At 41.3% G+C, this 26,989-nt stretch overlaps 1 protein-coding gene across 2 annotated transcripts in view; it reads left to right on the top strand.

Moving 5' to 3' along the window:
• FCHSD2 (FCH and double SH3 domains 2) overlaps positions 1–26,989 on the top strand; it is a 117,056-nt gene that overhangs the window by 79,320 nt on the left and 10,747 nt on the right. Inside the window, exons 9-13 of one of the 2 annotated variants that reach the window (XM_088158627.1) lie at positions 7,067–7,189; positions 11,271–11,366; positions 12,437–12,508; positions 19,894–20,010; positions 20,725–20,829. In XM_088158627.1, the coding sequence (XP_088014753.1) occupies positions 7,067–7,189; positions 11,271–11,366; positions 12,437–12,508; positions 19,894–20,010; positions 20,725–20,829 (513 nt within the window). The remainder of the gene's footprint in view (positions 1–7,066; positions 7,190–11,270; positions 11,367–12,436; positions 12,509–19,893; positions 20,011–20,724; positions 20,830–26,989) is intronic. The other variant, XM_014888716.2, reaches the window with a different exon arrangement.

The following is a 26,989-nucleotide window of genomic DNA, read 5'->3' as shown; positions in this document are numbered from 1 at the left end:
CTTCATCAAGCCTTGTCGATTTAAAGAAGCTTTATTTATTATTTATATTTATTTATAGTTTTCTATTCCTATCATTATATTCTATTCCTATCTTCTCTTCTCGTCCTACCTCTTGGTCTGCTGGTTTTATTCCCAGTTTTTCATGTACCTCAGGGCACGTCCCTGGAATATCTTGTGCTTGCTTGTTGAGAGCTGGTTTGAACAAATGCACTCCTGAATAGCATGTGGCCATGCAGCATGTGGATTTAGGGAAAACAGAAACGGGAGAAATTAATTAGCCTGGCAACAAGAGGACAGCGAGACAGAGAAATTATTTTAAATTACTTTCTGTGCAAGTTCAAGAAGGAGCAGAAGCCAGAGAGGATCTTTTTGTAGGGGCTCTTAAACCTTTCTTCACTCACACCTGTTGGCATCCTCTGGGTAACAGGTTCATGTCGTTCCTGTGGATCTGGATGCAGTGCTCCAGGTGGGAGGGTCTCACTGCAGTTCAGATTCTCCCAGACAGAACCAGGTAGTGATACTCCACGAGTGAGTTGGATCTGGACCTCACTAAAGCAGACTTACCAGCACAGCCTTTGGATGTGTAAGATTATCCTGAGATACAGGTAATTTTTTTTAGATTAGCCCTGCATAGCTTTGGATGCAGACTGTGGCTGTTCTCCTGTTAACCCAAAATCCCAAAATTTCACAGAGCTAAAACTTCAGAGCTCCTCTCTCCCTGTCGGCCAAGGAAGCCCAGCACTCGCTTCTTCATCCAGGGGAGAGAGTTGGGATTTACCCTCAGCTTTTCTTAGCTGCTTTCTCTACTTGCACAGCTTAGCAGAAAACCGGGATTTTTCCCTTTTCTGCAAAGGACAGGCTGGGCAGCAGCTTCCTGTCGTTTGGGAGTCAGGCTTCAGCCCTCAGAGCTGTGATGGGTGTGGACAGGGTGCAGTTGTTCCTGCAGGATCCCTGGCAGCACTGGAGCCCGATGCCAGCAGCTCCACGTTGCTCCAGGCAGGTTTTTCAGGGATGCTGCTGAGACTTTGATCTGGGCTTTGTTGGGAATTCAGGTACAGATGTCGTGTTTTGGTGACAAACACAGCCCTGATTTACTTTTACGTTGGGGGTGTCTTGATGGGGAGGAAAGGATTTCAGCAGTGACAAATGCTGTAGGGATGGCAGAGTCTAAAAGGAAAAATAAGCAGCTTTTTTTCTGTATGAGGAGAAACTGATGCCGGGAATGAGCATTTTTAAAGGAAAATGGCTGTGGAATGGAGCTGTTGCCCAGAGAGGATGGGTTTTCCTGACCTTCCTTCCTTGCTCTCCTCACGTCCTTGGGAAGTGCTGTTCCATTTCACAGCTCTCAGTAGTGCTGAGTGTGGCAAATCCAGCTGAGCCAGGCTCTTGACTTTGTTCTGAGTTTTAGATGAGTTTTTAAAATACTTTATCCTTCACTGTCAGATAAAAGGAGATTTGTTGCTCTGTTTGGGCTAAAATACAGAGACTTCTCACCCTAGAAAGATTGAAGTTGATGCCTTAATTCTAAGAATATCTGTTGACAAATTATTATTGTCTGTACCCCAACCTTTCTTTGTAATATTCATTTTATCTTTTCTGACATATAAAAATTAAAACTCCTCAGTGGAGTCTCACTTACCAAAATCATTCAACTGAAAAGTCCCAACCTGTGCCATTGGTGAGATCACTCTGTTTGTTTAATGGATTGGAGGCAGGAGTTTCAAGTACAAACACTCAAAAAGCTTCACTCAGCATGTTTGTTCTGTAATTGAGATTGTTGGGTTTTTAATTTTAAGTCAGGAAAAGTTTTGAGTAATATTACAGAAAACAAAGGATGAAAACTCAAGTCCCTGTTCTTAATGGATTCCAAGTGGTTTTCAAAGCAAAGCAGATCAGGGATAGATAAAACAGGGGGGTTAATGCAAATGAGAGTAGGGTGGTAAAAGAATTTAATTTTCATTTTTAATACAAATATATTCACATACCAAATTATTTTAATGTAAAATAGAGAGTGCAATCTATGAGACACATCTCCCTTGTGATTTGGAGGCTTGACTCCTGAACAGGAAAATAAGTCACATTACCGGGATGCAATCCCATTGACTCCACAGAAAAGTTACCACTCCACAAACACAATGATTTTTGTTCCCTTTTCTTTTCTTTCCCTTATCTTTCTGTTTTCAGGCTGCAGCCCTGGCAGGGGAGGGTCAGCTCTAATTTTGTGCTGTTCCCTCCACCCATGTAAGGAAATTCCTTGCCTTCCACATCAGTTCTATTGTTTCCGGTGGCAGTTTAGGGAGCATTTGCCAAGGATTTCAGTGGCAAAATTAGCCCTCAAAAACTGCTAGGTTGCATCAGCTCGGGGAAAGATGGATGTTCTGAAATGAAAACTTAATCTCAGAGCCATAATATGGTTTGGGTTGGAACAGACCTTAAAGATCTCCCATTACACCCCCAGTTCGAGGGCAGTGGTTCTTATCACAAGCATGGGGTCAGGGAGTTTAAAATGCATAGAAACATAAATGTGTGTTTGCAAAAACCTCATTATTTCTGGGCAGTGGTGATTCAGATGAGACTGGTGAGAATTAGTCAGTGAAACCCATATGGCTTTACAAGTGTGCCTTTAATTGGGAGTTTTTAACTTAGCTCTGGTTTTGGTGCCTGGTGGTTAAACGAGAGGTTTAGTTCGAACACCTGAGTTTAAACTGTGAAATTATTTTCCAGAGCTTCAGCACAGCTTTTAGGAGTTTCTGTGCAAGACAAACATGAGCAGAATACCAGGAATATTTCAGAAATAAATGGGATAACAGGGAAAACTTGCCTTGGTTGCTTCACACAGCTCTGGTCTGCACTGTGTGTGGGGCAGATAGTTTCCATTTTTCATTTTTGTTTGGTTTTAAAATAAAAAATAGAGAGTAGTTCAGCTTGTTCTTTGTCTTCTCCAGGATATTGAAATGGTAATTTTTAAATGGAGAGTGGCTGAGACCTGCAAATATTTTAGTGAAGAGATTTCGAAGTCAGTCACATAAATGAAGATGAAAATTCTACACAGGGGCTGTTCTACATTGTATGTTATTTTAAACGATTAACAACCTCCTGAGGGCAACCAAATGTCCTAATAATAGCTAAAATACTGTCATTTACATATTTGATTTTGAGGGAATTTTCATGGAATGTAGAATGATTAAAACTTAATTCCCAAAATGTTTGGTATCATCTCTTGAAACAAACAACAACAAAAAAAAAAACCAACAACCCCTGATGATCTGAACTGGGACTGAAGTTTTGTTTCTGGGAAAAACTCTCAAAATTACACATGAAACTTGGATGTTGAAATCAGAACAATGTTCTTGTCCCATTCCCTCTGTGTATAATTTCATTGGTTTGAGTTAGTATATAGGATTTCTTCTAAAAATAGGCTTTAATTTGGTTGTGTGTCCATTGCATTTATTAACAGTTTCAACTCTTCTCAGCCTTAATTCCAGCCTTTAGCTTCTCAAGCTTGGACACAGGGGGAAGTAATTTTGCACCTCTACTCTAGGAGTATGGCAATTCTGTAAAGAAATGATTCCTGAAAAAAACAGTGACTTTTTTCTATCCTTGGAAATTGTAATTTTGTGCTACTTAACTTCATATTATCTTGGGTTTGATGCCAGATTTGTTGTTTTTTTTTTTAAACCCCTTGATTTCCTTTTGAAGTTGACAAAAAGACAGGTTTTTCAGTGAGATTGTAATACAGTAAGTGATTTAGTGCTCTCTGGAGAGTCAGAAAGAGAACAAAAGCCATTGTAGAGGAATAATGGGTGTTGGGTTTTTTGATTTGCTTTTTTTTCCCAGTTTCCCCTTCAAGTTGTGTGATGAGAAATTTTGAAAAGACTTTTCCTTTCAAAACCTGTGATGTTCAGTAGTTTGGGTCAGAGTGTTTGTAAGTGAATCAAATTTCAGCTGGTAACACCCCATGTGAATGTTAATTTATATCCTACAGTTCAGCAAGTCAAACCTTTTGTTTTAATATGAACACATCCAGCTCGATGTAATAATTACCATTTTATAGAAAGGATAAATCCATTATTATTGTAAGTCTGGAACCAACCAGCTCTCTGATCATGTGGCTGATGGGATGTCACCTTTTCTGTGCCATAAGGAGCTTTTTAGCCCGTGTTGGAGCTGCTTTCTCAGCCATGCCTGTGTGATACTGTAGTGACTTTCAGAACTTCACAGTTCTGGCAGCTCTCATCGGTATTTAAGAACTTCATCATATTGAAACTGCTTTTAATTAATGAAAGGAGCCAGGCTGTAATGCAGTTCTCACATGTTGACAGACCCATGTGCTCCCTGATGTTTTGCCACACTTTGCTCTGATGTTCTTTCTTAAATATCTTTATTTTTTTATATCCCGCTGGGGGGTGGTTCTGGCATCTCAGCAGAGCTGTGGTCATTGCAGGAGGAGGGGGGAAATAATGAAGTTCATATTTCTCCCTCTATTTTATTTTATTTTTATTTTTTTTTTAATATTCCTTGAACTGCAGACTGCAGCTGGCCATGAATTCATCCCCATTGCTGCGTGGATGATAACTGGAGGGAATAAACACGTGTGGGGCTGGGCTGTGTGTGCCTGACGTGTCTGTCTGAGCTAATTGTGGGAGCACTATTTACGGTCAGTGAAGAGGAATAGGCCCTTGGCATCCTGCCTTTCAGCTGACCTATTTTAGACATCTATCTTGGACAGGGATCAATCACAACACACAAGTACCACCTTCTCTCCACTGGCTCTGCAAAGCGCCCAGAGTGTCAAAACCCAGCCCAGATCTCAGCATTTAAGACTTAAATGTAACAACACGAACTCTTTGTGTGGGCTTTGACATAAAAACAACATTTGGGTTTGATATGGAGCTGTGAAATACTCATTTATGGCATCGTGGGATGAAAAAAGTCACAGCTGCTTTGCAAACTGAGCACTTAGAATTGCTTTGCCAAATTGAACTTATTTATTTACATTTCTTAGCAGAGTTGTACTCCAGCCCTGGTGTTTGAGCTGAAAAGCTTGAGGAACAGATAAAAGTCGACAGTTCTGTTTTGGGGGAGTTTCAGGCTTCCTGTGGTCCCCCAGGGAGAGCACAGGCAGTCTTGGCAATTTTACCCATCATTTGTATGCTCTGTGAGCACAGGGCGGAGCTGCTGTTGGGGCTGCCTGTGTGGGATGTGAATATTCCTAGGAGTGCCCTTGGAATGGGATGGTGACACCCAGGGCTCGTCCCTTCAGGGATAAAAGCACAGGGAAGTTCAAATCCTGATGCCAGCCTGGGACTGAGCCTCCTGGGCCAGCTCAGGGTGAATCCCAGCTAAGCTGTGCCCACACCAGCACAGACAAGAGCTGAGCCTGGCTCTGTGTATGGCTGCCTGCTTCCTGTGGATTTGCTGCTGGGAATTCCCTCATGTTTTCCTCAATTCAATATCCCAACTCTAAGCTTGTATTACATAACCCTTTAACTAAGAATCTTTAAAAATTCTATTTAAAAGAGTGTTTGGTGGAGCTGGCACCACTTGCAGGAGCCAGGAGCAGTTATCCTGCAGCTCTTTCCAAGCCATACTGGAATATCCTTCCCAGGGCAGCTCCAGGAGCTGCCCTTGCTGCTGATCCTTCAAGCCCAGCCTTTGATCAGCTGAATGAACCAGTCACAATGTGGGGGCTTGGAAAGAATTCCCAGTTTGCTCCTGGTTTGGCATAATGGTTTCCTGATGGCCATAGAACTGTTCAGTTCGAGGCAGGTTTGATGTGTAAGGCTGGAGGAAACAATCTGCCTCTGCTAAAAATTCCTTTACACTTGGAAGGTGGAGGATGAAGGAAATAGTGTAGTGAGAAGTAGATTTGGGATATCAGAGTCTGGACATGAGAATTCTAGTCCCACAATTTGATTATCTCCTCGAAGCATCCCTCACTGAAGGGGTCTGTGTGCTGCTGGGAAAACTTTGCAGAAGGAAGATCTCTTCTGTTCTTCCTGAGTTCTGAGGGATTTCATAAAACCATGGAATGTTTTGCATTGGAAGGGACTTAAAAGCTCATCCAGTTCCATCCCTGCCATGGGCAGGGCCACCCTCCACTACCCTAGGCTGCTCCAAGCTCTGTCCAACCTGGCCTTGGACACTTCCAGGATTTGTGTCTGATTTATTGTGTCTGTTCACCTCACCTTAAACGTTGGCCTTGATTTTTCAGGGGCAGAAACTATTCCTTAAGCCTTGCACAATTTCACTCTTTTCTCCCCCCTCAAATTTTCAAAATGTTTTAAATAATGAAATACAATTTTCTAGAGAAACACATTCTTGAGTTTGTTGGAGAGTGCACAGTTTCCACGAAGGCACTGTTTAAATGGATCTCTGTGAAATATGACCTATTTAAAAGTCTGTATCATATGTATTTAAATACATCCTGAGTTAAATATTTAAATGATGTTGTCAGTCACTTGCAAAGTCAGATTTAACACAGAACTTGTGTTACCTGCACTGCGTGATGTGATTTTACACCTCTGCCTACAACAGAGCTTTGGGGTTTGAGCTCTGCTGTCACTGCAGTGTTTGGGATAAATTTGTATTGCTTATTTGATATTTCTGTGCACAGAAGAAAGTGAAGTGGCAGCTATTGCTTGTTTGATAAGCAGACAGCTGGGGAGTGTCACATGCAGATGTTGAGTGTCCTGGCACCATTCCCTGAGGAATACTCCTGTTGGCAGCACCCTGTGGCCTTGCAGTTCCTGGGTGTCTTCCCTGGCCGCAGTGACATCTCCCTGAGCACATTCCCTTCTCCAGAGCTGCTCTGCCCTGGGAGCAGCTGGATGGGAATCGCTGGGATGCTGTTGCAGTGCTGTGTGCTGCCATCTAATGGGAGCCCAGCACTGTCATTCCTCCTGCCAGGAATGAGGGACAGGCTCTGTCTGCTCCTCACAGGTGTAAATCTGCTAAAAAAAGAATGGTGTGAGCATCTTGCAAGTCCCAGGGAGAATAATGATAAATTGTATACAGAGATTCTTCCTGCCATTCCTGATTTTCTTTATTTCTTTCCCTCCTGCAGGCTCTTGATGGAAATATATATGATCACCTTAAGGATTATTTAATGGCATTCAGCAGGACTGAACTAGAGACATGCCAAGCTGTACAAAACACATTCCAGTTTTTACTGGAGACTTCCAGCAGGGTAAGTTTGAACTGAATGATCCTTTGTAACTGAATCCTTACAGCATGGACAAATCCCCAGGCCTAAGATTTGCTTCCAAAATCATGACAAAACTGAAGGGTTGTTATTTTTGGTTACTCTTGAGTGGTGTTAAGTTAGAACACACCAGGCAGTTTTCTTGGGGAGAATTTTTCCTCTAGCACCCAGACTGCCTTCCCCTGAGTGCATTTACATCCAGAGATGCTCAGTTCTCCTCACCCTGCACGTTTGGGAGGGGAAATGGCAGCTGAGGGTTCTGCACGGTGTAATCTGGAGCAAAGCCCCGGGAAACTGCTTGGATCATTTCTTAATAATTGTCTGTCAACTTCAAATCCAAACTATTACGCTGTTTTCTCCCTGGAATTAAGAGTGGCAAACACAGCAAACAAATTAGAGCCTTGTCATAGACATGGTTTGTTTGCTTTGTCGAGCAGCCAGGCTGAGAGAGGCGTGATTGCTTCCAGGGTAATTTTGATACTTAAATAATTCATCTGCTGGGCTAAAAAGAAAAAAAAAAAAAAATTGCCACTGAGCTCAGAAAAGCTGCTTTGGTGCAGTCATAATATTCCTTTGTACGTTTAGCTTACCCACCCACCCAGAAACAGAGCTCATTCACACAGAGATGTGGAGCAAGAGCTCGTTTAACACATTCCTTATTTACCTCCAAGCAAGTGATCTCACACCTTCAGAGATCTAAAGTGAGGGCATGAAAAACGGGCTTCACCCTCAGCTTTGAATTTCCTTGGCAGCAACTGTAAAAATAATCAAAATACCATTTTCTCTTCAGTTGTAGAAGGGCTCTCAATAATTTACCTTGGGGTGTATTATTCAGGTCTGCTTCAAATACCTTCCCCATTAATGCTGCCTTGGAATCTTTTAGCTAAACAGGCTTCTGTATAATGCCTGCATAATTAATTTTTCACTGTTGTATCAGATCGTTTGTGTTCAAAATACTCGGAGAGCTGCCTGGTTGGGACTTTGATCCAGTTCTAAACTGCCATATCCAGGCAGTTCATTGGAGTGGGAATGCTTTCCTCAGACACTGGAGTGTGCTGAGGTCGGGGTGGTTTGTGTTAGCCAGGCCAGAGAGCTCCAGGTCTGGCTGATTTTACACGAGTCAGGCTGTTTGTGAGAGGGGAACAGTTGTGTGTGTGCTGTGCTCTGTGGGCACAATGCCTGGAGAAGGGACAAAAATGTGGATCCAGCTGGCAAGTCTGAGCAGGGCTTTTACAACTGGTTTCTACAACTTCATTTGCTTCTCTCCTTGTGCTTCAGGAATGCAAAGAAGAGAAATTGGTGTTGCTTTGCTACTGAAAATGTGTGCTTCACTCTGAATATATTGACTGGTAGATTTTTCCACAGGCTTTGCTTATCCTTTCTTTCCACAACAGATCCGGGTTGCAGTAATCAGCCCAAAAAAAGAATCCAGAAAAAAAAACCACCATCCCTCCACCAAAACCCATCCCTGTGTTTCAGAAGCAGCAAGAGCTGTTAAACATGTAATAAATTTGTTAGCAATTTAGAATAAACCTGTCATCAAAGCAAAGGTTTTAAATATTTATGGGGGGTTTTGAATGCTTCTTCACCTGTTCTGTGTTAGTTTGCAGTACAAGCTTGGCAGGCTCTGCATAGAAGAGACACTTCAGGTCATTGGGAGGAATGTTTTTGCTCTTCCATCTGAACTGTGTTTCTCTTTGCAGGATGGAATTAAATTGTATTTGTCCTTTAGAGGAACACAAGTTGCTTCCCACAAGTGCCAGGGATGGCTCCTTGGATGGGCAGGGCTGGCTGTCACCTCCTGTGATGCAGATTGAGGGGAACAGCTAAAAAAACAGATTTTCTGTACAAAATGCAGCTTTTTCATAGTTTTATCATTGTTTGTTGGGGCTTTGGAGATTTTATTACTCCTAGGTCATTCCACTGACACTGGAATGGGAACACTGACCCCAAAGAGGGTAAAGTTCCCATGGGATACTGGGAAGGAATTGCTCCCTGGGAGGGTGGGCAGGCCCTGGCACAGAGAAGCTGTGGCTGCCTCTGGATCCCTGGAAGTGTCCAAGGCCAGGCTGGACAGGGCTTGGAGCAACCTGGGACAGTGGAAGGTGTCCCTGCCCGTGGCAGGGGTGGAATGGGATGATTTTCCAGCTCCCTTCCCACCCAAACCAGTCTGGAAGTGTGATTCTGTGAAAATGCAATTTAACTTTCTTTTCACTTGAACAGTCTTAGTCAAGACTTGTACTTCTTGCACTTCTCTTTTGGAAAAAAGAGCTGATTTTCTTTGGAACATTTTCTTCAGTTCCATTTGCTGTTTTGGGTAATGTTTCTGTGAGATTTCTGGTAAGAGGGCAAATAATTCCCTTCATGCACATCTCTGACTGTTCCTTATTTCTGCATATGGGATATATTTAATGTTTCATTTCAGGTCTGTTTTAACCTGTCAATTGACACTGAATTCAGAAAGAAACTGTGTAAGAACATGGATTTAATCACTGAATAACAGGAAATCTATTTGGAAAAGTTGCAGCTTAATCCCAATGATACAGTGTTGCTTTGGAGCCTTTTTATTCTCTTTTTATCAACTGTCCAATATTTTGTGCAAATGCAGGATTTCATGTGCTGGGCTTGCACATTCTCCCAGGCCTCCTGTTCTGATAACAGTTGTTTTCATTTTTAACCACTTACTGTGGCTTTGAGGAAAAATCTCCTAGGAGTGCTGTTGGAAAAATTAGTTTTTTGCATTGAACTGAGTTGCTTGGGAGTCAGATTTCTGTGGGGAAAGCACATTAAAATATCTGTGTAGGTTTTCACATCCTCAATAACTTCATTTGGGTTTTTTTTTTCCCTAACTGAAGTTAAAATAGCTCCACATATTTGGCATGGCCCAGGGTTGTGTGCTATGGTCAGTGTTCACGTGGATCTAAAGGACAATTCAATGGAATAGCTGGTTAAATGAAATTATTTTTATGCCAGATCAGTGCTGAGCATCCTCTGAAGCTGCAGATGTTTCCTTCTTTAGTATTTTCTGGATTTCTATTTCTGGGAATTCGTGATGCAAATCCCTGTCTGTTTTCTCCCCATTTGAGTGTGTTTATGTTCAACTGCTCAAATTGGAGCAGTAATTATGTACTTTTCTGGTTTAGATGAGTGTATTATTGGCCCTGGAGGACTATTTACTTTCTTTAACTGGAGATTAATTTTTTACAGTTCAGTATTTCAGCAACACTAGCATCAACATTTTGCTGCATTAAAGAACAAGTTTTATTTCCCATTGTCCACGCAGCACAGAGTTCTTGGTCATGCACAATGCTGCTATTTCTGGATAAATACCATCTTTATTATCTCCTTTGTACATGTAAACCCCCAGTTTGGTAATAAATTGATATAATTTTGATGCATTTTCATCAATTGAGGCAGTGAATGCTCTCTAAGAGTTCTTCAACCAGCGATCCTATTTTTTCAGCTTGCAATCACTGGGTATTTCTTTGTAAATCTGTGTAAATTGTGACATAAGAGGTTTGTTTAGGGATCTGTGTCATAGTGTCTGAAACGTATCATTAAACAAATTTGGGAGCTGAAGGAGTTTTGCTTCAGCAAAATGCAAGCTTGGAGAGTTTTCTCTGAAAGCAATTTAATAGAGAGATGAAGTTTGTAACTGATTTCGGATGCATTATTCCAAATAGTCTTTTCAGCTCCCACAACTAATAATTTCTGCCAAATTAAGACTTTTCATCTTAAGAAAGAGCAGTGCACAGGAAATTACCCACAAGAGGAGGGAAAAATATTTATGGCAGTGACAAAGGAGGGTGTCTATTTAATAGTTGGTGGTTTTTTCCCCATTTTGTAGGTAAATGGCAGAGACTTTTAGGTCCTTGTCACCTGCTGTGTGTCCTGAACAACTCAGCCCTCAATTCCCTACTCGTGCACCCCAGCTTCTGCTGCAGGTTTCATCTCAGTTGGAAACCGTGCTGGTTTTGCTCTCCAGTTTTTTCAGTTCACGAAACAAGGAGTCTAAATAAACGAAATAAACGAAATAAACTAAATAAACCTTTTTTTCTTTCCTCAGGTGGTGCGGGATTACAATCTCCAGCTGTTCTTACAGGAGAATTCCGTGTTCCACAAACCTCAGCCTTTCCAGTTCCAGCCCAGTGACAGTGACACTGTAAGAGCCCTGTGAATCCCTGCAGTTCCTTCCCCTTGCTCTGTTTTAAAGCAGATTGTTATAAATGGGGAAGAGAATCACTGGTATCCCAGGCTGGTTTAACCTCGTGCTGTATTTTTGGGAAAGAAAGGGAGAGTGGCCTGGTTGCAGGAGGTGGGTGATGATAAAAAAAAGCATCAAACAGGCTCTACATCACCCACAAAAGAGCAGAATCTTTTTATGGCTTCCAGATTGTGACTAACAGTCCTGTGTTTCACTGCTTTCAACCTAATTCCTACTAAATTTTGTTGCCTTTTTATCCTGCTGGTGAGGTTCCATAACATTCACTAATATTGGCTTACAACTGTGCCAAATGAAGTGTCCCTACACACCTAAATTGCTCAAGGAATACTGAGAGATACATAGAGAGAGTTACTAAAAATAAATGGTGTTAAAACACTGCATTCCAAAATAATACCCAGAAATCTTACCTTGGTTTCTGTGTTGCTTCCACAGCAATCATTAATGGCATTAAAAGTGAGTGAATCAGGGTATGTAAGTGCATTTCCAAACAGCACCTTGATTAAAGTGGATTCTTGATATCCCATTGACATTACCAATGTTATTTTAAGAAACAGCTGTTTAAAATAAGTTTGAATCTTTTAAGGCATACGAACTTTTTCTGGCTTGAATTCATTAGGGAACTGACTTGGGCAGTCCTGATCTGCAGTTCAAGTGATTCAGATCAAGACCTGCATAAGAGTGATTTTCCCAGTCACCCTGACACCTCTGACTGGGTATCCTTTGCATTTCCCTTTTAACAAACTCTGATTTTGATGTTTATTCCTGAAAGGGTCAGTTATTCCTGTAAATGAATGTTTGGACAATGCTCTTGGATGGGATTGTTGGGGTGTCTGTGCAGGGCCTGGAGTTGGACTGGATAATGCTGATGGGTCCCTTCCAACTCAGGACATTCTGTGATAAATTTTAGGTTGTTCTTGATAACAGTAAGCAGAAGCTTTTTGAGTCTTTGCTCTGCCTCTCTAACCTTTGCTGCTGTGTTCTCCTCCCTGTGCATTCCCTGCATCCAGAGTTTTAATGCAGTTCAGCTGGTGGAGATTGAGCCCTCACCTGTCAGTGCTATGAGAATGACCATAGCAGAGGTACCTGGGGTGTTTCTGGTCAGCCCTGTGTTATCCTTGTGCATGTGGGATGCTGATTTTACACTCTGGAGAGGTGGCAACAGAATGCACAATCTTTATATATATATATAAAACAAAAAAGGAAAAAAAAAATCTTTTTTTCACAATGAGATTTGAAGGAGGAAAAATCAATTTAAGGATGTTATTCGTGGGGGGCAGCTTCACACTTCTCCTGTGTTCTTGCACGGGGTTTGTAATTGATATTCTAGTCTGCTGGGGCATGAATTAAAATTTCACAGCTCAAGAAAGTGCTGTGTGTAATTGGTTGCTGCTCCTCTGTGAGAGGGAAAGGTTGTCTGACAACTGCAGGCTCTTGAGTGTGCACTGATGAAATGCAGCTCTATTGCTGATTTAATTTGGCTCTTTTTCCAGAGGGCCATCCCCACGGCCAGGAGAGCTGTAAGTCACTGCCATTAAACTCTTCAGTGTGACAGCTGCCAGGACTCTGTGCCGTGGCACAGAATTTTTGTGGGCTCACAGGGTCCACGTGTGCTGCCGGTGCTGCCTCACTCCAGGAATTTTTAGGAAGCAATGAATGGGTCCTTCATGTCCCAATTCCTCACTCCTTTGCTTGGCTAAGCCACTTGGGGCTGCAGAATTCCTGCATTTCCTCAGTGCACTGCAGCTTTTTAATCTGCTGTAATCAGTTTTCACTATAATAATTAAATTATGCTTCTTTATGATCCGTGTAATTCTGCTCAGCTAACAGGATCCTACCTGGGCAATCCCATTTTTAATCAAAAAGTACAAGAGAATGCAGGCTCTTGCTCAGGATTTTGAATTGGTCAGAAGTTTTCTAATTGATGGAGCAACATTTAATTGCAGGAGAACAATTACCAAGCATTTTTTTGCCACATGTTCTGTTTCTAGATGTTTTGCAGAGATTTCTCAGTTGGCTTTTACTTTCTGTGGGTTGTGCATGATAATTTTCACACCAAGGACTAAAAGAAGAAAGTAGAGTCATAAATAGATCTCATCCAAAGTTTAATATTAACCTTTTCCAAGAACAAGTTGTGGGCTCTCTTCAGGCTGATCCAATGGGACTGGGCTCAAAATTGGGAGTATTTAAGTGTTACTGGAATTATGAGGGCTGTAGTAAGGAAGAATGTTACAATATGGGTATGGAGCTCAGAATGGGGAGATCTGAATTCTGATGTAAATTCTACTTTTACATGGTCCATCCCAAATTTCTGTTTTATAAGAGAAGAGCTGTTACCAGGATTTCAGTGCAATCCTCCAGTTTGCTTTCAAAATGATCCCAGTGCCACTCAGAGCCTGGAAAAGGGTCTGTTCCTAAGAAAGGAAGGAGTGAAACAATTTTCCATCAACTTCCAGGATTTTTGATCCCAAAAATCCCAGTTGCTCTAGGTAAAATGTACACTTTTCAATGCCCACAGAGAGAAAGCCACTTCAAAATCTTTTACATCAATCAGGTATTTCACTTTATCTAAAAAAACTGTTTTGAGCTTGAATTTAATCAATTGTTCATGTTACTAAATTACTCGGGTGATTTCATTGTCTTGGTTCATTTTGATGGACATAAATTGTTATTTTTAAAAAACGAAGTTAAAAAAAATCCCTAAAACAAACCACTTACCCTTAAAGGAATGGTTTGTTTTGAAAACATTCAGAAAGAAATTATTGATCAGCTCCTAAGAAGCTTTAATCCTCTTCCAGAAATGAATTCCCAACATGGATTTATAGACAGCAAAGTAGAGAATGGAGAAGAGTCTTTAAAAATACCAAGGAAATGCAGGCAGCACATGTTGGCATTCCACAGAGACTGCTGTGATACTCCACAGCTTCATCATCCCCCATCCTCCCACGAGGAAAGGGATATTTCTTAATTCCACACAAATCCACTGTGTGGAAAACATGTTGTCCCTGTGCTCACAGATAAGCCACAGGAACAGGGCAAAAAAAAAAAAAAAAAAAAGGAAAAGAAAGGAAATTGGCCAGCTTTTCTCTGTTTCCTGTTTGGAAAAGCTGCTTTTTCCTTGATCCCAGGGTTATCACGTGAGAAAAGGAGCCAGGTGACACAAAAGTGTCCCTGGAAGAGGAGGAGAAGGGCCCTGAAAAGCTGACATTTCATTTTTGGGGTCTTTTTTTCCTGTTTTTCATTCACTGTTTCCTCAGAGAACATGAGGAAAAGCTGTGGCCCAGCTGATTTCTGCCACAGCTTCTTGACACGAAAAGAATCTTTTTTCCCCCCTCTTAATTTGCACAAAAACACCTCAGGAAGTTCAGTGGAAAGTTTTGCAGTTTCCCCACATATAACTTGACTGTTTTATGGGTAGATTGTGAAAATAAAGATAATTTTCCCTTCACCTTCAGAAGAACATCTTGGAATTTATGAGAATCTTCTATGAAGGAATTTTATATAAGTTGCATAAACAGGTACAAAAAGGGCCCATATTTCTATATTTACAGTGGTCTGTACAATTAATACCAGAACAGACCAGGTTTAAGTATAACTTTCTTGAAGCTTAATCTAAGAAAAAAAAAAAAATCCTAAGTTATTTAATTTTATCAACCTTTTAATACTGGAACAGACTGGTTTTAAGTATAACCTTTTTGAGGCTAAATATATATTAGAAAGAAGTAATTGTTTAATTTTATTCAGTCGTGGGAATTCTTTTTTTAAGGAGAATTGCAACCATTCAGGTAAAGAAATGATCAGTGGGTGTGAGTGGGCAAAATTCTGCTTTCCTTCTGTGACTTGACCCATCTTATACCTGTCTAAAACTGATTTTTTTTTAAATTCTTCTCACCCCGGTTGTGCTTAAAATAAGATCTGAGGTCGAATATTTCTATTTGAGATTGATACTCAAGAAACAGAAAAGTTTTGGATTTACTGAGGACTTAGCTTAGGTTGAATGTGAGGATCATTCCTGATTTTTCTCTTAAGTATAATGAGGTGAAATTGGCTCCCAACCTAATGGATTTTATTTTAATTTTCACCATCTAATTTTAATTTAGAGAGCACACAGTTAGAATTCTTTGGGGTTTTGCAGTCAGGAAACACAGTTTAAGCAAAGCTCTGAGTATTTTCTAACAGTGAAGATCAGAGAGCAAAAGTTGCACTTGGAAGAAGTGGCCACTTAAGAACTACAAATCTGTTTATATTGCATTGAAAATATCTACAAAATCCATTTTTCTGGGTCAAACTTGATTTTAAAAGTCTTTTTTTTGTATTTGGTTACCTAATGAGGGCAATTTTTCCATATTTCTAGTTCTAATAGATTTTTGGGAAAATTGGCTGGGAATGCAGCTGCTGTGAGGGCTGAGGCAAATGAAGATAATTATGAGGGTGAGAATAGAAGTAAATTAACAAAAATACTCTGCACTCTAATTTCGAGATTAATTTCGGTGAGAACAATAAAAGCCTTTAAAAATAAACAAGGTTCAAATTAAATTTAAAAAAAGGGTTGTGCTTTTCATCTCTTGAATACAACAAAAGTTCTTAATACAGAAACATCAAGGCCTGGGAATAACAAAGCTGTGTTGATCAGTGATATTTAATAAAAATCCATACTTTTGAGATAGTAGACTTCAAAAACAAAACCAAAAAACCTGAAACAAACAAAAAAAAAACCCCAAAACCCAAATGAAAACAAAAAACCTGAAACAAGCAAACCAAACCAAAACATCCCTGCCCAGTCAGATGTTCCTCTTCCTTCTGCAGCCCCCTCATCAATTTATTGGATTAATAAAATATTGTCTAGTATTAATAATATATTATAAATGTGTTAGTTTCAAAAGCAGCATGTGTTTCTATAAAGCAGCAGTAATAGGTTGATTTGGATTTAGCCTTATTGTAACATAATATGTGATATATTATATATATATTATTATCACATATGTGATAGTAATAATAATGGATTTAAGTCCTTTTTTGTTATTCTGAGGGGGGGAAAAAACCCCCCTCGATGCAAAAAAATCTTAATTTTTAAAGATGAGGAGTGTCCAATTTGAAATGTTGGAAATTGACTGAAATATGAGTCAGCCCCAGCTCACTCTTGGCTAAATTAAAATTAAACGAGTTCAGCAATAACAGACTAAAAGGAGCCCCAAAGTTGGCTCACGATTTTCTCAGAACTGCTGAGTTTAGCAATGAGTTGTGTGAAAAATGTCATGTGTGTTCCTTCCTCCTCCCTAGAGTGTTGCTCTGCAGCACTGGCATGGAAACTTCTTGTTTTCACCTCCTTTTAAAAGAAATGCCTCCTTTTTAGATGTGTTTTATGTCAGTGCTTTGCATGCAGTTCATGTTCCCTGCTTTTTTTTGCCTTGCTAGGAGTGAACTTTTTTAGGCATCAGCCACAAAAAATAAGGAACCTTGAGGCTCGAGAACCAATGTGGTTTGGTTTTGGTTTTTTTTATTTTGTTTTTTTTTTCTTTCAAGACATCTCTGTGCCATCTGCATCCAGATATAACTGGATTAATAAGAATCCAGGCTGAATTTGGGGCTGTTGGAAGGCAAATCCTGCACCTGCACCAACATTTCAGCCCAAAATGGAGAAGTGACATTTGTCTGCAGCCTCGAATGCTTTTGTTAATTTAAGAAGCAGCATTGCTGCCCCTAAGCTTTTTTAGCTGCTTGGAGCCATCCAGAACTTTCTGTTGGTTTACTGCTCGAATTTTTAGCACTAAACACTGTTTGCATTGTAATCCAAGCCCTGAGGGAACAGCAGAGTGTCCATCTATGTTTAGCTCAGGTTTTTTGGCTCTCCCTTCATTCTTTGGCCATGGAGAGTGGCTTTGGTTTCCCTCTCTTTTTGGAAGAGGTTAAATTGAGTCACTGCACGTCTTGGCACCACCAGGTTCCAGGTTCCAGTCCTGAAAATATTTCATCTTCGTGGAGTAGATCAGGGCAGGATCAGACCCTTCAGCTCCTCCACCTTCTTCCCTACGATTTGGACTTCAATGTCCCCAGCAGATAAATCTGGTTTAGATCTTTTCTTCTCACTGTTTTAATGGTTTTCATTTGCTCAATGTTCCTGTCCAGTCTGTCTTTCCCTGAGGGTACAGAATTATGGCTTTTCATTGCTGCATTTTTATTTTGTTTTATATTTAGACCTTTAAGGAAGGGTGAGGTCTGCCTGGGTGCAATACTGCTTTATAAATAATACAAGTCTGATCCTACAAAATTCCTTTATTTTTTAGTAGTGCTTAAAGAGTAGCCACAAAGTCTGCATTCATTTTTCTGGTCAAGTGCTTTTGATAAATAGACTAAAACCCAAAATCACGTTTGGGGTAATGGAGAAGATTACCAAGTGACTGAAAAGTCTGGATTCTTTCCATATGAAAATGAGCTGCTGAGTAGAAGCAAGAGCAGTGGGAACACTGAAAATATGTTATGGGCTGTTTTCACTCTCAGATGTTTCATAGGGAAGAGGGAATGTCAAAGATTCTGCTCAGGTGGAAGCTGTGTGATAAACTGGGAAAAAGTGAGGTGAAATGTTATCTTAAGGAGTGGATGTGCCTATGTAAATACATGTGTTGTCTTCTTCGAGTTTATAATGGAGTAGCTTAACAGAGGTAATTAAAGAAGTCAGTAATGAAGGAGTATGATTCCCTAAATCCACCTCAATAAAAGCCAAGTTAGTAATTAAATTGAGGGCATTTGTGAAGAGACCCTCACCTGAAGCTTCACCTTCCTACCTGCTCATCCCAGCCTGTACCTCTCCTCTTCCTCTCCTGGGCTGCTCCACACCTTGTGTGACAATTCCCTGTGCTTGGAAAGGGACACTGGCTGGGCATTGCAGACACTCAGAATAAAGGCCAGTTCAACTTTGGCAAGGAGCTTCACTGAACAAGTAGCAAGCTGAATCAATTTTTTCCTCTTTTTCAATTATATCCCCTGATTGGCTGTCAACCAAAGTTAGTATTTTTTGTCTCTTCCATGAGGACAGTGTAATCTAAAGGCTAGAAAAATCTTGTTTTCAGCATGACTTCAGTTTGCCTCCCAGTGTCTCTTGGTTTTACCCCAGTCTGTGCCAAATGCTGGTGTAGATGATCAAACTGTCATCCTTCCTTGACACAAATCATCCCCCTTTTCCTGCTAAAATACCTGATAACAGCATCTCTTCTCTGCAACAGCTGGAGGCTTCCCAGCTACTCTGAAAATAATTCCATGTCTTTCTGCTCTCTTACCCTTTCCTGATGGCTAACCTTGGATTTCTCCAGCCTAAACAACCTTTTCATCCTTTTGGGCTTTTTCTCTAGTTTCAAACTGCACCTGATGAAGAAAAATGGTGTCTTTTGAACTATACAGAGTGAGAAATTTGTGACACAGGCATTTTTTTTCACACTTCAACAGCTCTGTGTATATTCTCTGTTCTTGAGTCATAGTTCATAAGGGATTTTTTTGGTTGATCACAAAGGCTGGACAAGATGATGTCAACTTGTGATAAAAAGGAATGCAGGGGGGTTGTGGATTGCAGTGACAGGATCAGGAAAGAAAAAAATCATAGAGACTGGTTGAGGTTGAAGGGATCTCTGGAGGTTGTCTGGTCCAGAACTGGTTGTCCAGGACTGTATGCAGGTGGCTCTTGGGTATCTTCAAAGATGGAACCCATCCCAAATGATTCTGTCACTCTCTTAAGATGGAAACGATGGAAAGATTGGAAATTATTTCAGTAATTCCATGCTGGGAAATGTTTCTGTTCTGGTCAGCCTGTAGACAGTGGAGAACTATTTCATCTTGATTTAGTTGGAACTTCTTGAGAGGGACAGTTCTACGTTTTGTAATTGACACAACAAAGGCAGGAGTAAGATGGAACAATATCAAAAATGTGATGGGAAATTTCAGTCTCCGTTTTGCAGACACAAACATTTTTGAGCAGAAACTGCCGTGCTGTACTGAAATATTTGATGGCTTTGTGGTTTGATCACAATTTACAAAGAATGAGGCCCTTGGTCACATGAAATCTTTCATCTTTAGGAAGGAATTGTTCCCCATGAGGGTGGGGAGGCCCTGGCACAGGTTGCCCAAGGAAGCTGTAGCTTCTCCATCCCTGGGAGTGTCCAAGGCCAGGTTGGACAGGGCTTGGAGCACCCTGGGACAGTGGAAGGTGTCCCTGCCCATGGCAGGGGTGGCACTGGATGGGCTTTTCAAGTCCCAACCCATTCCATGATCTTTGTTTCCTATAATGCCTATTCACTTTGAGAATTGAATTCCTGGTACCATCCCAGAGTTCACCAACAAGTTCTTGTCCTACCTTCTTTGTTTCATAAGAAACAAGATCCCAGGATGATAAAACATAACACAGAGTTACCCTGTGGGTAAACACAGGTCTAGCCCGGGGTCTGGGCCATCATAACTTGTTCCCTTTTCCCTGTTGCAGAGCCGGCAGCTGGAATCAGAGACGGGGACGACGGAAGAGCACAGCCTGAACAAGGAGGCGCGGAAATGGGCGACACGGGTGGCCCGCGAGCACAAGAACATCATCCACAGCCAGAGGGTGGGTCTGGGGCAGGCACATTCCTTTGGGACAGGAGCTGCTGCAGGCACCAGGGAATGAATCAGCCTGCATTCACCTGGGTGTTCCAAGTGTGTTCCACACCAGGAAAATCCGGGGGGAATTTGCCGTTAAATCTAAGGGGAAGATGTAAAATGAGGCGGGAATCGATAAATCTGTTTCTGTGTCTGTGGCTCAGCTCTGAAGAGCCAAGGGCTGTGTTTGGCAATCAGGCAGCTGGATTTTGGAATGTGTTGAATATGTCTTTTAGGAGGGAGAATAAAGACCAAAGTTTCTTGCTCTTCTCCCAAAAAATCCAGCCATGAAGGAGTCTGCTGTGCTTTCACCACACCCTGCCCAGTTTCCTGCTTATCCATACAATTCCAACCCCGAGTACAGCATCAGCTGGAGAAAAACAACATCCAGAATACTCTGGCATGTCTGAGAAGGCTCCAGGAGACCTCAGAGCCTCTTCCAGTGCCTAAAGGGTCTCCAGGAGAGCTGGAGAGGAACTTGGGACAAGAGATGGAAGGGGACAGGACACAGGGAATGGCTTCCCACTGCCAGAGGGCAGCCTTAGAGTCATCTCCTTTTATTTCCTGGCATGGACCTTGGTTGGTCATCCCCAGCATCCAACAGAACAGTAACTTCCCTGATTGTCACAGGTCTTTGTCTTTGGCATTTACTGCACCTGGTGTGTTTCCTTGTTCCTGGCAGACCCTGGAAGAGCTGGAATGCCACGGGCCCGTGATGTCCGAGCAAACCCGGGCAGAACTGGAGCAGAAAATAGATGAAGCCAGGGAGAGCATTCGCAAGGCTGAGGTGAGGAGGAAATTCCTTTGGCATTGTCACTTCCTTCCCACAGGTAGATGTTTGTTACAGCTGTTTTCATTTGGTTACTGGAAATGTGTCTGTTTAGCATCAAAACCCAGGGAATTTAAAGTTTTGGTTTTTTTCTTGATTTGGTATTGGTCAAATCACTGAAGGAACTTCATGAAACTCCAGATCTGAAGAGTGATATTAAAAACACCTCCTGATGAAGAGTGATCCTCTTGCTGCATTTTTCACTGTCAAAAGTCAAGAATCTCTCTACTTAGGGGCTTTATTTGAAACAGATTGAAAAACAGTCTCATTGGTTTTAGTAATTTTCTTCTGCTTGAAGGAATTAATACCAGAAAATGGTAATTTTATCTCTGTCTTCATATTTTTAGCTTCTAGAAGCAGCTGCCACATGCTGTTGTAGTGGGTTTTGATACACAAACTAAATCTGACTGTTGGGAAAACACTGGAAATAATCCTTGTATCTCTAATTTTACTGTGAGGTGCTTTTTAAAAGGGTTACAGAGGTTTTTGAGATCTGTTGTGGGTTAAGACTCATGAAGAAATTAACTTTTTATTTGGCTGCCAGTGTTGGGTTGGTAAAAGTGAACTGTTTTCATGACCACTGAGTGAAAAACCCCATTGCAGGCAGCAGGATCTGATCTGCTGGGTTTTGGATGAGTGGGTTGCTTAATTAAAACTGTAGGAGAAACCTAATTGTTTCAGTGAAGTGCTTCTCATACCTCAGAGTACCTGATGTAATTGGGAATGTGATTTACAGGTGAAGGGGTTAGAAAGTACAGAGCAAAATTATTCCTCCTCCTGGCAGGAGAACTCTCAGACTCCCTTTTTAAAGCAAATACAGGATATACTTTTTTAAAACCTAATTCTTACAGAAAGGGGTTTAAAAACCTGTTTTGACTAAATTATTTCCAACAGACCATACTCCAAAATACTTGTATCTATACATACATAGTTAGTGATTAAATCTGCAAGGATGAAAGATAAAAGCAGCAGCAAGAAATAAAATCATGATAAGAAGTTGCCAAAGAAAAGTGCCAAGAAGTAGGGTTTTTTATATATTATTTTCTCCAAGACATGTGTTTTAGCTAATACAGACAGTTTATTTTCCTGCTTTTCCAGTGTGTTGGAGTTAAACCATCCCTTATCTTTCTAACATTTGACATGTGCCCTGTTTTACAAAGGAATATGGTGCCAGTGCCAAGTATTTGAGGATGAAACTCAGCAATTGGGGGATTTTTGCCAACTTCTTTCTCTTCTACTGTGTCTTTTAAAGACATGAAGTTATCCCTGAGCTTTTGGAATGGTGTGGAAACCACTTTGTGGGATGTCTCTGTATTGCCACCAAAGCTGTTTATAGTATAGCATTGTTTATTTTTTTTCAGATTAGCCAATAAGTGAATTTAGGGAGATTTTATTTCTACTTGAGAATGGCTCTTTCTTTTAGCCCTGTTGGTCTCCACTCCTCTAAGACTGAGTTCAAGACCATGAATTAGACAAGAGATTTTTGCACACACATATCCTGGAGCTAAGCTTTGAGCTAAAACCTTTTCTTTGGGAATGCCATTATAATTCCTTCCAGTATGTGAAAACCAAACATTCCTGCATATTTAAGTGCAACCGATTGAGTTGGAATTACTGAGGGCTGGGTTGAGGAGTGGTATTTGTGCAAAAAGTTATTTAGGCTGTAAACAGGAGGCTGTGGAGTTTGTTCTGGTATCACATCTGAAGGTGTGTGAGGCTGACACAGAGATTTGATTTTTATTTTCCTTTTCTCTTGAAATGCTTGTTATTTTTATGGAAATTTTTGTGTCTGTTCTATCCCATTTTGGTTTCTTGACTCACTCATTTTCCTTTGCAAATCCACTCGCTCCTTTCTTTTCTGTCCTCATCATTCCTGAAGGGGAAGACAATTTCACAAACACGTTGGAGTGAATTTTATCTGGTTGAGTTGGAGAGGGTTTTATTGGTAAAGGTTTTATTTTTTTCCAGGGTGTATTGGGCACAAAAGTGCTCATCTCACTGCCCTCTTCTTTGGAGACCCTGAATCCAGGGAAATCTAAGCCCTGGGAGGAGCTGAGGAGCTCATATGGATTTAACAACTACAGGGATGTGCAAACAGGTGTAGTTTGAAAGCACAGCAGAGGAATTGAGTAAAAATGCACTCAGGATCAGGAAATATTGCAAGATGAATATAAAGCCTCAGATTGGCACATCCACAGCTCAGTGGGTTATTTGTGATCTTTTTCTCCATGAGATAACAGCTATTTCTCCTTGTGATGTTTTCAGGGAGCAAGCTCCTTGATTAGAGCTGGGGGAAAATTAGGAATTCCAGCAGAGCTGGTGCTGTGCAGGTGATACGTGGCAGATGTGACTGTAACTGCTAACCAGAGCACACATTTTTGTGTTAAAATTGGAAAAATTGGGGTTTGTTAAAGGAGGATTTTTGTTGGGTTTTTTTTTTTTTTTTTTTTTTTCTTTTTGTTTGATTGCTTCTTTTCAAAGGAAGTGTTAAAATAATGTTAGATTTTGAGTGATAATACCTCTGGCACTGGCAAAGCAGTAAAATTGACTGTAGTTAATGGCACACTGTGGAGTTTAGATCCAGAGGGATTCCATCCTTATCCCAGCAGCATTGAACCACTTTGATGAAGACAAGCCCTGAGAGCACAAGGTGCTCCTTTCAGATTTCAAGTGGCACAATTCAGGCATCAGCTGTAAAGGAGATCAATTAAAACTTTGGAAATTTATGTTGAAAACTGATAATCTGTGAAAATAAACCATTCTTGGAGCTTCTCTGTACTCACTCACCCAGTTTAGGTAATTGAAATAGAACTTCAGTGTTTTCACCTTTGATTTTTGTAACAGCAGGAAGGAAGGAATTGATCTTTACATTTCCCCACTGCCTGAATCCCTTTATCTTTCAATGACTGGAGACAGAAATTTACTGTGAATTTAGCCTCTTCTGGTGCTCCAGCCCATTCCCCAGCTCTGTTCCCTTTCCTGGACCTGCTCCAGCCCCTCAGTGTCCTTCTTGTCCTGAGGATCCCGAAGCTGCCCCCAGGACTGGAGGTGCCTGAGCAGTGCCAGCACAGGGGATTTCCTCTTCTCATCTCCTCTTTCCTCTCTCAGACCCAAGGCTCCAGCCTGGGTCTCCCCAAGCAGTTCAGTTGTCCCAGGGTTGACATGATTCTTCTCCAGGATGGTGGGAGGTTTCCCATTTGCTCTCAGGTCTTTGGGCCTCCACAGCAATTAATCCTATTCCCACTTAATTATAGGGAGATGCATTTTGTGTCCTCATCAGGATATCTACAGCTCTCCAGAGAGTGTTTGTACCAGATTAGATGTGCTGAAGGCTCACTGTGGTGCTGTTTACTCGGTTTGATCAGCTCAGAGGTGTAGGGCCATTTTTAATTGCACGTGGAGGGCTTGTATTTGGCTGTGGATATTTATTGCTGTGTTGTGTCATAGTGGGAACAAAGTGAATTCCATATGCTTCAGGAAAATGAATGGAGTCACAGAACCACAGGATGGTTTGGGTTGGAAGGGACCTTCAGGATCATTTATTCCCAACCCCTGCTGTGGGCAGGGACACCTTCCACTAGACCAGATTGCTCCAAGCCCTTTCCTACCTGGCCTGGAGCACTTCCAGGGAATAAGGCACCTAATCTAAAGAAAAGGTGAATTTGTAAAATGCCACTCATTGGCATCTCTGGTTGAGCTCAGCAGCAAAGGCTGGGAGAGCTGTGCAGGGAGCCAGGTGCCTTCCCTGCAGGAGATGTGTAGGAGTTGTTGTTCTTTCCAGGTCAGCAGATTGAGGACTGGCCTGGAAAAATCCCGGTGACATCCACAGAGCAGGAATTTCAAACTCTCAGTGAAAAGCAGTTTAGTGAGGGGGAGAATGATTTTTTTACGTGGTAGGCAGTGCCAAGACAAGGGGAATGGCTTCCCTCTGTCAGAGAGCAGGGATAGATGGGATATTGGGAAGGAATTCCTGGCTGTGAGGGTGGGGAGACCTTGGCACAGGGTGCCCAGAGAAGCTGTGGATGCCCCTGGATCCCTTCAAATGTCCAAAGCCAGGCTGGACATTGGGGCTTGGAGCAACCTGGGACAGTGGAAGTTGATGGGGTATCTCTAATCCAGCCTCTGCCTAAATCTTACTGAATTTAAATGTCCATAACATTTTTCACTCTATGGAGAACCAGTGCTCACCCCAGGACCACAGAGAAACGTGACAATAGGTGTTTGCATACATACATTTTACAGACACACATCTCCTTACAGAATCCGGGTGATTTCCATTCAAGCCCCGTTCCCTGCAGCTTGAGAGCCACTTCTTAAACCCTGCAAATTCCATACTTAGGGATCTTTAATGTTTTATATGCCAAAGCTTGGGAAAAATCCATCTGCCAGTTGGGCTGGAGCTGTACAGGTAGATTCTTCTCCAGGAATAGCTTCCCCTGTGTTTCCTTAACCTTGGAATTCCCTTGGGAGAGGTATTCTGTGTGCCAGTGCCTCATTTCCTGTTTGCTTCACCCCAACAGCCTCGTTGGATTTCAGTCCATGCAGATTATTTAGCATATAAATTAACTCCTGGAATACATGTACAAACCTCCCACCCAGCCTCCCACTTAGAAAAGAAACTCACTCGGTGTTGTGGTGGAAAATGTGATTTATGAGCTAATTCCCCACCTGGTGCAGGAAAAGGATCCAGGTTTTAGGTGAGTTGTGTTGGACAGGATTTATGGTTTTGGTTTGGGATGGTTTTGCCACAGATTTGGGTTTTCCACCCCAAACCCCAGCAAGGCAGTGCAAGTTGAATTTTTTGGTTTATTTCCTCAAAGACCCCTACTTTAACACAGCAGGCTGTGATTTAAAACTGAACTGCATGGAGTAAGACTCAGTTTGGGATTTGAAAAGTTTAGGGCATTCCAAGACTTAATTATAAATGAAACTGATTTATAGTCACGTCTGCCTATCACTGTATCATAATTCCAGTGGCCCAAAATTTGACTGTTCCTGAAGAGAACGATTTAATTTTAATACTATTTCATTTTGATATATTTTTCAATTAAAAAGCCTAGAATTTCAACAAAAAGGGTTTCTAAATGGGAACAGAAACACAGATAATGGATTTCCAGAACGTTTTGCCAGAATCTTTCCACGTTGATTTCTTCCTGACTAAAAGAATTTGCCAAATGAGAGTGTCCAACCACTTGGGGACATGGCATTGCTGGGGGAACAGTTGGATTCCATTATCTTAGAGGGATTTTCCACCCTAAATGATTTCAGGATTCTATGATTTTTTTTTCCTGCCATTGAAAAAAATACTGCAGTGAAATAAAACATTTCTCACGGAAGATGGTTTGGGTCTCCTCATAATCCTAATTTAATCTGATTTTAGTATCTAGCTCCTAAGTACAACTTTTGTGTAAAAGAAATAATTCTGAATTCTTCAGGAGAAAAAAATCTGGGCATGGCACAGGGTTTGTTCTGCACCTTGAAAAGCCATGGCAGATAAAGCAACTGTGCTTTCAGGAAAGTCAATTTAAAACTGGTGTTAACAAAAACTTAAACCAGAATATTGAAGGAGCAACATTTGCTGCATTTCTGTGTGATTTTTACCCTGATACCTTTTGAAATGGCTTTGAAGGACTTGGATCTGAGGTGTTTGTGGGATGTGAAGGAACTCTGGGTTTCTTTCCAGCCCTTTTCTCTCCTGGGAATGGGGAACAGCTCTGTAATGTTCCTGCTGGGTTTCATTTCCCTGCCTTGCAGCTGTGTATCTTCATCTTGAGTAAGATGTGGGTCTGAAACCACTGCTTAATTAAGACTGGAACAGTAAATAAATAAAACTATTGCATCTCCCATGTGGAGCAACGTCAGGTATGTGAGGAATAGATAACTGTGTTTATATTTTCTAAAACTTGGGTGGTTTTTCCTTTCATCTTCTTAGATCCTCCCAGCAGAAAGAGCAGCTCAGAGAAGCAGGAACTCCCCAGAAGAGTTTCTGCATTTTGTGGGTGGCTGATGGCTTTTTAATCAGTGTAAAAATACCCCAGTCCTGAGCTATTAACCAGTAATTGGTGACTGTAAACAGCAATTTCACTGTTCCACAGGAAAATGTTTGTCCTGCAGTGAG

The sequence above is a fragment of the Sturnus vulgaris genome, chromosome 2 (assembly GCF_052056855.1).
Source record: "Sturnus vulgaris isolate bStuVul1 chromosome 2, bStuVul1.hap1, whole genome shotgun sequence".
Classification (NCBI taxonomy): domain Eukaryota; kingdom Metazoa; phylum Chordata; class Aves; order Passeriformes; family Sturnidae; genus Sturnus; species Sturnus vulgaris.
The sequence above is the reverse complement of the archived record's forward strand: the minus strand, read 5'-3'. Positions and strand labels throughout refer to the sequence as shown.